The sequence below is a fragment of the Durio zibethinus genome, chromosome 22 (assembly GCF_047325235.1).
Source record: "Durio zibethinus cultivar Kanyao isolate XHJ-2024 chromosome 22, ASM4732523v1, whole genome shotgun sequence".
NCBI classification, from domain to species: domain Eukaryota; kingdom Viridiplantae; phylum Streptophyta; class Magnoliopsida; order Malvales; family Malvaceae; genus Durio; species Durio zibethinus.
This window is the reverse complement of record NC_143183.1, coordinates 1,464,457-1,474,286: the sequence shown is the minus strand read 5'-3', so window position 1 is coordinate 1,474,286 and position 9,830 is coordinate 1,464,457. Positions and strand designations below refer to the sequence as shown.

At 31.2% G+C, this 9,830-nt stretch overlaps 1 protein-coding gene across 1 annotated transcript; it reads left to right on the top strand.

Annotated features, from left to right (window-relative positions):
* The first annotated feature begins 2,872 nt into the window (after positions 1-2,872).
* LOC111307216 (peroxidase RIP1-like) lies at positions 2,873-4,305 on the top strand. The gene is made up of 3 exons (XM_022905231.2): positions 2,873-3,121; positions 3,220-3,414; positions 3,524-4,305. The coding sequence occupies exons 1-3, from the start codon at positions 2,915-2,917 to the stop codon at positions 4,073-4,075; spliced, it is 954 nt and encodes a 317-aa protein (XP_022760966.1). The 5' UTR covers positions 2,873-2,914; the 3' UTR covers positions 4,076-4,305.
* Positions 4,306-9,830: the final 5,525 nt, after the last annotated feature.

Sequence of the window (9,830 nt, the reverse complement as noted above, 5' to 3'; positions counted from 1 at the left end):
TAGTAATAAATTAGTAGTAAATCATTTATAAATTAGTATTAAATCAATAGTAATTTAGTAGTAAATTATTAATAATTTATTAATATATCATTGATAATTTAGTAATAAATCATTGATAACATAATAATAAATCAATGATAACTAAATTGTCAACACCATAAACTTATTCAATAAAAAGATTTAGTGAAAATTTTCTAAATTTGAATGAAATAATAATGTTATTATATAAAATGAAAATTATTTTATATTAGAACTAAACCCGTGCCTTCTTGCAAGAATCTATTATTAAATATATGATTACACAAATATTATCAATAATTACCAAAAGTATACTAAAGTTATCTAAAGCTTATTAAAATTACATTAAGAGATTATTAAAATTTTATTAGAAATTATTAAAATTGCATCAATAGTTACCAAACTTATATCATAAGTTACCAAAATATATTGAAGGTTTCCAAAATTTTATCAAAGGTTATCAAAATTAAAATTATATAAAAAATATCAAATTTTACTTATATTATACCAAAATCAAAATTAAATTATTAGTATTTATCATTATTATCATAATATCAAAAAAATTATTTATTGAAATGAAATTTTAGAAATAAGAATTACACATGCATCATGCATGTGCCAAAAACTAGTATGTATGTGTGTATGTGTGTGTGTGTGTGTGTGTGTGTGTGTGTATAAGAAAAGATCAATTTACATGATATTAAATTAAAAAAATTTTACATATTTTTCTAATTTTTTATTTTAATAGGTCCAACGTATTAGAGAGACAAGTAAAAAAAAAAAAGGTTTAATTTCATCCCTTAAATCTATTGAAATAAATTATTAAAAAAAGATGTAAAAATTTTTTTGTTTAACTTGATCCTTCCATGTGTGCGTGTACATACACATATACATATAAATATATATATATATATGACTATCACCAAAATTTTTTGTATCCCCCTATTCCACCATTACCAAGTTTTTGAATTCTTAAAACTTCAAGCTGAAACTGAAGATATTAAGCTCAGACTAAGGTGGTAAAAATGTAAGAGAATAGAAAAATTGCTATACATCTTTAATTTTAGTCATTGTTTTTGTAGAAATTGAGATTATTAGAAATTGAACTTTAGTTATTTGAACTAAAATTTTGTTTTTCTAATAACATATCATATGACCGTTGGCTTTTAATTTCGTTAAAAGATTAAAAATATTCTTGAATTTTAATTCAATAATAATTTAAATTCTTAATATTTTATCGCAATCAAAGTTTTAATTTTTTATTTTGATTTAATTGAACCTTTAAATAGATGAAATCTAATCACGTAACAAAATTTAATTAATCAAATCTCATATTACAATCAATTAAATTCTTAACGAATCTTAGACAGAAATACAAAAATATAGAAGAAAAAGGAAAAATAAAAAAAAGATTATTTTATTTTATTTTCACATATATTAATTATTTCACGGGGTAAACTTTGATTCATTTTATTAATGTCACATAAAAAAATTTTTCATTGGCAAAAACATTAATAATTTTAACTTTTTTATCTAAATAAAGATTTAATTATATGCAAATAATTATCGAAGAGATTAATTAATTATAAAAAAAAAATTAAGGGCTTGGACATTTTTAATTATAGTTCAGATATTTTGTTATAACTTTAGCATTTTAATTTTAGTGTTGATAATTATCATCTTTAAATTATTTTGTTAAACCAAGTTGCATGGTCATTCATCTCTGCTTTATACCATAATTGCCAAAAAGAATTTGAAGCAAGGACGAATCAGTGATCATAGAGAACTAAAAAAGAAGTACGACCAGCAGCCTGACCTATTCTTAATTATTTAATTTGTAAATATTAAAGAGAGTGGCTACACTGTTGATAAGTTCAACACTGGATGCCTTTGATAGAGGAAGAAAAGAAAAAAGACAATTCCTCTTGAAACATAATTAAGGGAATTAATCAACAGATACATTAATCAAAATCAGCAGGAGGCTGCCCTGTTTTGTTTGGCCAAGTTTTGATTTAATTCATATGATATTGTTTGACTTTAAATTTTATCATCCACCAAGAAAGCTTTTACTTCTTGGCCAAAAAAAAAAAAGGCTTTTACTATGTATTATTATAATTGAGCTGAGCTGCACAATTAATGCTACTTAATTAATTAAGTTAATATTTGACCGTGGTCTTTCTTGTCTTAATGAATAACCCATTCTTTGAGTGTGTCAAAGTGGAACACCTATATGTGTAATTGTTCTTAAATTGTCTAATATAAATTTAAAATTTAGTTCTTTGATTCATGTAATCGGTTTAATTTTAAGAAATGATATTGATGAATTTACTAAATTTAAAATTTAAATCACAATACCTACAATCTTATCTTCTATTCCTAATTAAACTACAATCTCCTCTCTCTAATTACCTTGATAAGAAAAAAAATCAATAAAATTTTCCAAAATAATTTTGTATATTTGACGAACTTTCTCATTTTTTATCCTGTATTTTATGAAGAGAACTCAAATCTAACCTCAATTCAATGTTTATTATCTTCCTTATAAATTTCATTTTAAGTTCTTTTATTTCTTTGTCTACAATTAAAAAATAATCCTTTTTCAACTTGACCATGGCTAAAAAATCTATTAGGATCGGCTCTACGATGAAAAGTCTGATTTAATAGTAAATAAAAGCCTTGAGAACCAGTCTCGTGATTAGCTAAGAAAATAAAAGCCTTGAGAGCCAGTCTCATGATTGGCTAAGGAAATAAAAGCCTTGAGAACCAGTCTCATTATTGGCCAAGTCCTAATCGAAATTACTCGCTATAAATACCCAGCAGCACCCCAACTATTCCCAAAACTCACAAACTTGAAAAGAAAGCAAATTAATTCAGAGCAAATTCAACTTTCTAATCAATGGCTTCACCCACCAATTTTCTTCTTCATACCTTTGTCTGGCTAGCTCTTGCAACCACAGCTTTTTCCTTATCTCCCAAATTTTATGACCAAGTTTGTCCCCAAGCTTTGCCTGCCATCAAGAAAATAGTCCACGCTGCTGTCCATCGTGAGCGACGCATGGGAGCTTCTCTACTTCGGCTGCACTTCCACGACTGCTTTGTTAATGTACTACATTTACTTCACAACATTTCTTAATTATTATCGGTAATATTTAGCCTTTATTGTTAAGTTGCAAGCTTGAATTGTTTGCCATTGTAATGCAGGGTTGTGATGGTTCCCTTCTGCTGGATTCTACAGCTACCATTGACAGTGAAAAGAATGCACGTGCCAATGTAAATTCTACCAGAGGATTTGAAGTAATCGACCAAATTAAGGCTGAAGTGGACAAAATTTGTGGACGCCTTGTAGTGTCTTGTGCTGATATCTTGGCTGTTGCAGCTCGAGACTCCGTAGTTGCGGTATGGACTTACGTTATCCGATTGAAATTGAAAACTCAACCTATCTTTTTCATTGTCAGAAGTTTTGTAAACAATCATTTTCTAATGAAAACTGTCATGGTTGCTGCAGCTAGGAGGACCATCATGGAAGGTGAGGCTAGGGAGGAGAGATTCCACCACAGCTAGCAAGAATCTTGCAAACAGTGTCCTTCCATCTCCATTCATGGACCTTCCTGCGTTAATCAACAACTTCAAGAACCAAGGTCTGAACCAGAGAGATCTTGTAGCACTCTCCGGTGGCCATACCATTGGGTTAGCACAATGTTTCACCTTTAGGAACAGAACTTACAATGCAACAAATATCGACCCTGCCTTTGCAAAAGAGCGTAGAGCAACTTGCCCACGTGATGGAGGCAACACTAACCTCGCTCCTCTAGATCCCACACCTGCACGTTTTGACACTTCATACTTCAAAAACTTGGTGAAGAAGAGAGGACTACTCATCTCAGATCAAGCGCTTTTCAATGGTGGCTCAACCGATGATCTTGTAAAGACTTACAGCTCCAACCCTGAAGTTTTTTGGAACGATTTTTCTAAGTCAATGATTAAGATGGGAAATATTAAGCCTTTGACTGGCAAACAAGGACAAATTCGTGTCAACTGTAGGAAGGTGAACTGGTGAAGCAAATTGATGCTTTTGGGGAAATTTTTTTTTCAGATATCTTTTTTTATTATTTCAAGAAATCATTTTCATTAATAGTATTCATTTTTTTTAATGTTAAATAAGGCGTTGAAAGTCTTCCATACAAAACGCCACATGGAAGATCATCAGATTAACCTTAATTGTTTGATTTCGTTGTACTCAATTAAGAATTGTTTGTTTCAAGTGTATAAAACTCTGTTTTCACCAAATAATCTCACATTCTTGATTATATATTTATTTTTTGCTATTGGAGGCCATGAATAATTGTGGTAAATCTTCTTAGTATCCTCTTATTCTATCATTACCTTGTTTTTGAATTCTTAAAACTTTCAAAGGAAACTGAAAATAAAGATATGAAGTTGAGAAGAACGAGGGAAAAATGTAAGAGAATAAAGAAAATTTGCTATACATCTTTAACATTAGTTGTTGTTGTTTTTTTTTTGGCAATTGAGATTATTACAAATTGAACTTTTATTAGTGGAACTAAAAGTTTGTTTTTTTATTAACATGTCACACAACTGTTAGCTTTTAATTTGATTAAGACATCAAAAATAATTTTGAATTATAATTCAATAATTATTTAAGTCCTTAATATTTTATTATGATCAATTCAACCCTTAATTTTTTGCTTTGATTTAATTAAGCATTTAAATAGATGAAATATAACCACATGACAAAATTTAATCCATCAATACACCAACTATAGTCAACTAAATCTTTAAAGGGATCTTAAAAAAAGATAAGTCATTCACCTCTTGGTCTATTGGCTAAGGAGGTTTTACGAAGACATAGAAGTTCTGGTTTTGAGTCTAGATCTCCTCCTTTTTTCACCTTTATAAGGGTTATACCCTCCCTTTAATCAAAACAAAAAAAGAGAGATAAAAAAAAGTTTATTTTATTTAATTTTCACATATATTAATTACGTAATATACTAAATTTTAATTTATTATATTAGTGTAATATGAAAATTTATTTTAGCAAACAAAAAATTAACAGTGTTAATTTTTTCATCTAAATAAGACCTTAACTAGATATAAATAAATATTAGACAGATTAATTTATTGCAATAAAAGAATTTTGAATGATTTTTTAATTATAATTCAAGAGCTTTTTATATCTTTAATCTTTTAATATTAGTATAAATAATTATCATATCTAAATTATTTTGTTAAACCAAATTGCATGGCCATTCATCTCTGCTTTATACCATAATTGCCAAAAAGAATTTGAAGCAAAGACGAATCAGTGATCATAGAGAACTTTTAAAAAAAGTACGACCAGCAACCTGACCTCTTCTAATTATTTATTTTCTACATATTAAAGAGAGTGGCTACACTGTTGATAAGTTCAACACTGGATGCCTATGATAGAGGAAGAAAAGAAAAAAAGAAAATTTCTCTTGAAACATAATTAAGGGAATTAATCAACAAATACATTAAACAATGTAATCAGCAGGAGGCTGGCCTGTTTGGTTTGGCCAAATTTTCATTAATTCATATCATTGTTTTTTTTTTTGATAGAAGCAGTAGTTTTCAGTCACTCATTACAAAGGCTTATTACACAAAAGTTGAGGAAGAGAGTACATCCATACCTTTGTACCCGTAAAGTAAAGGACACTTTTGCAAGACAATAAGCTAACCTATTAGCAGTTCTATCAATATGGTGAAAAGCACATGTCTGCAAACCAGAAGCTAATACCTTGATACATATCCTGGATTATATTACTTCTAGTGAAAAACGAATTTCCCACTTCATGTATCTCTTTTATAGCTAAAAGACAGTCACTTTCTACCACAACTTTCTCCACTTATCTGCAAACCCTATTTAATTGCTTGCACTTCTGCCATTAAAGCACTATTTGCCTTTGCTCCCCCATAAGAAGCTGAGAAGCGGATATTTCTATCGCAGCCCCTAAGAACGGCCCCCAACCCTACCTCGTTCTTTTGGGCCACATAAGATGCGTCCACGTTAAGCTTAAATATGCCCTCAAGAGGCAACCAGTCCACCTGTTGGCTGTGTTGTTGTGAGGATAGGTGCTGTGGTTCCTATGCATGTCTATCACTCAACATGCAGTGGGCCTTTCCCTGCAAGTTTTTATGCAGCAAACAAACCCTGTGATGTAGATACTTATTTCTGTTCATCCATAAAAGCCATATACAGTTCATAGCCAAATGTAAGGCCACCTTCTGGTCTGCTAGGTACAGGAAACTATGCCGAACATCTGTAGAAATACCAGAATGAGAATCATAGCCACCGGAGAGATCAATCTCAGCCCAGATATGCATGCTTATGTGGCATTCAAAAAACGAATGTTGCCATGACTCCCCAGTCCCAAAAACTAGACATTCACTCCCCACTTGCACTCCCCTCCCAATGAGTTTGTCTTTTGTTGGGAGATATCCTTGAATCAACCTCCAGAAGAAATACTTCTCCTTCGGTGCCACCTTTGCTGTCCAGACAAGCTTCCACGCAAGATGTCTATGTTCTCTGTTTGGACCTCCTCCATCCAACTTTGAGTTTTTTTCTCACACTAAGGTAATCTTTGTTAGGCCTGAAGCAATAAACATAATAATGCAAAAGCAATATATCGCAATAAACCCATAGCAATTGACAACAATCAATAATAAAAAAAATATAAGAAAAATAAAACACACCAAGATGTACGTGAAAAACCTTTTAGTGTAGAGAGAAAAATCATGGACCACCAGAAAAATCTTCACTATCAAATAATGGATATACAAAATTCTTCTCTAGCTAAAACTAGAGCTACTAAACAACTAGAGAGAGACAATTGAAAAAATCTCACCAAATAAGTGACTCAACAAATACACATTGGATTTGTTCCTAGAGAGCTTCAAACCTGATCTTCACCGTTCAGAATGTAGAACTCTGAATCATAACCATACTGACAAAATTTTAGCTCAATCGAACGATGGATCAACTTTCGTTCAACCAACTCTCCCTTCTCCTTTTTCTCTCTAATTTCCTAGATTTTCTTCCTTCTCTTCTTGGTTTGTGACATCACCTTAAAATAGTCCCACCTTTTTTTATTAAACAGCTAGGACATTATGTAAAAAAAAAAAAAAAAAGACTAAGGCCCATGGCCTTTGATTGGTCCAAAACCAATTACATGGCTAGACCTCATTTTCCTAACAATCTCCCCTTACAGCCCTATTAGAAGAAGATTCATCGCCATAGCAGTTTCATTTGGAACTTACCTTGGCCAAGAAACTCATTCCGACTAAGTTACTATAGAGCTCAAACTTTTTCCTGAAAAGTATCTTAGTCAATATATTTGTTACATTCTCATCAATATGGATTTTCTTCAACAACATCTGCTGTTCCTCAATCACTGAACATAACCAATTATATCTAACATCAATGTATTTCATTCTAGCATGGTACATGGTATTCTTACTCAAATTTAAAGCACTCTAGCTATCACAAAACATCACATACTCTTTTTGATTCAACCCTAATTAAAAAAGAATATGTTTCATCCAAAGTATTTTTTTACCTGCTTCGATTATTGCAATATACTTAGCCTCTGTAGTTGACAAAGCAATACATTTTTACAACTTAGACTGCCAAGATACAGCTTCTCCTACAAAAGTGAATAAATACCTTGAAGTAGATTTTCTACCATCAAGATCACCTGTCATGTTAGCATCAGTAAACCCTTCTAAAACTGATTGTGAAACTTCATATCTCAAATACATTTTTGAGATGTCCCTCAAATATTTGAAAATCCATTTTACTACTTACTAATGAAGTTTTCTTGAATTAGAAAGAAATTTGCTCACTACACCAACTGCATGGGAAATATCAGGCCGTGTACAAATTATAAGATATATTAAAGAACCGACTGCAAAAGAATAAGGAATACTAGACATAGCTAGTTGCTCTTCCTTAGATACTGAACAAGATTTTTTACTCAGATGAAAATAGTTAGCAAATGGACTACTAACTGATTTAGCATGTTGCATGTTGAATCTACTAAGTACCCGTTTAACATACTTTTCTTGTGATAATCACAACTTTTCAGCTCTTATATCTCGGATAATGTCCATACCAAGAATCTACTTTGTCGGACTTAAATCTTTTATGTCAAATGACTTAGACAATTATTCTTTCAACCTGCAAACCATACCAATATCTTGTCCCACAATCACTATATCATCAACATATAATAAGAAAATAATGAAGTTATCATCAAGAAATTTTTTTACATACACATAAGGATCCGCTGCCATTCTTTTATAGCTATCACTCACCATAAAAGAATCAAACTTCTTGTACCACTGTTGCAAAGCTTATTTCAAATCATACAAGCTTTTCTTCAATTTGCAAACTAAATGCTCTTTTCTTTTCACTTTAAAGCTCTTAGGCTGATTTATATAAATGTTCTCCTGTAAGTCACCATGCAAGAATGCAGTTTTAATATCGAGTTAGGCAAGCTCAAGATTCAAACTAGCTACTAATCCCAATATCACTTAAATGGAACTTATCTTCACAATTGGAGCAAAGATCTCATCAAAATCGATACATGATTTATGATAAAAACCTTTCACCATCAATCGAGCTTTATACCTTACTAGCTTGTCACCATCCTTTTTTAATTCGAACACCCATTTATTTTTCAATGGTCTCTTTCTTTTCAAAAGTTTAACAAGATCATAATTACCATTTTTTAGTAATGACGTATATCTTCTTTCATTGCTTTTAACTAATGTTCTCTATTCAAAGTAGCCTACACATCTTGAAAGCTCTCTAGCTCTGTTTACTGGTAACTAAAATAAAATATGAACTTAGATACCTGATAGATGGCCTGCACTCTCTAGTAGATCTCCTAGATTGAAACTCTACATCATCTGATGCTTAAGGTAGCTCCCCCTACTCAACATTCTTGGTAGAGATGATTGTTCTCTCTGTTCAAAACTAATTGCATCTGGCTCATCACTAACTATGACTGGCTTATTCATATCCCTAAGTTTTGTTTCTTGTTCATTTTCACCATCTATGGCTCTTTCTTGTAGAACCTCTATCAGTGTTGAAACATTACACTCAACAGTATCTTGTGTAGTCTTCTCATTTTTTTCAAGGTCTAATATGGTTTTTTTTTCATGAAAAACCACATTTCTGCTTCTAACTGTCTTTTTTTTCATTGGATCCCATAACCTGTAGTCAAATTGTTCATCACCATATCCTACAAACACACTGTGTAACTTTACTATCAAGCTTTGACCTTTGCTTTTTAAGCACATGCATGAATGCTTTACATCCGAAAATTTTCAAGTGAAAGTATGAAGCATCTTTCCCTATCCACACTCTTTCTAGAATGTCAAAGTTCAAAAGAACTGATGGTGATTTGTTAAGCAAATAACAAACTGTGTTAACTGCTTCAACCCAGAATGGCTTTGATAATTTTTTCATCGTCAACATACAAGACTTTTTTCATAATGGTGCGGTTCATTCTTTTAGCTACACCATTATACTATGGTGTTTCAAGTTTTGTCATCTCATGCATGATCCCATGCTTTGAACAGTACTTTTTAAAGCTTTGATGTGTATTCCCAACCATTATTAGTCTGAATACATTTCAAAGATAACCCTGTCATCCTTTCCACCATGGCATGAAATTTTTAAAAATACTGCAATACTTAGCTTTTGTTTTTCAGCATATACATTCAAGTCTTACGTGAAGCATCATAAATAAAAGTAACAAAATACCTGC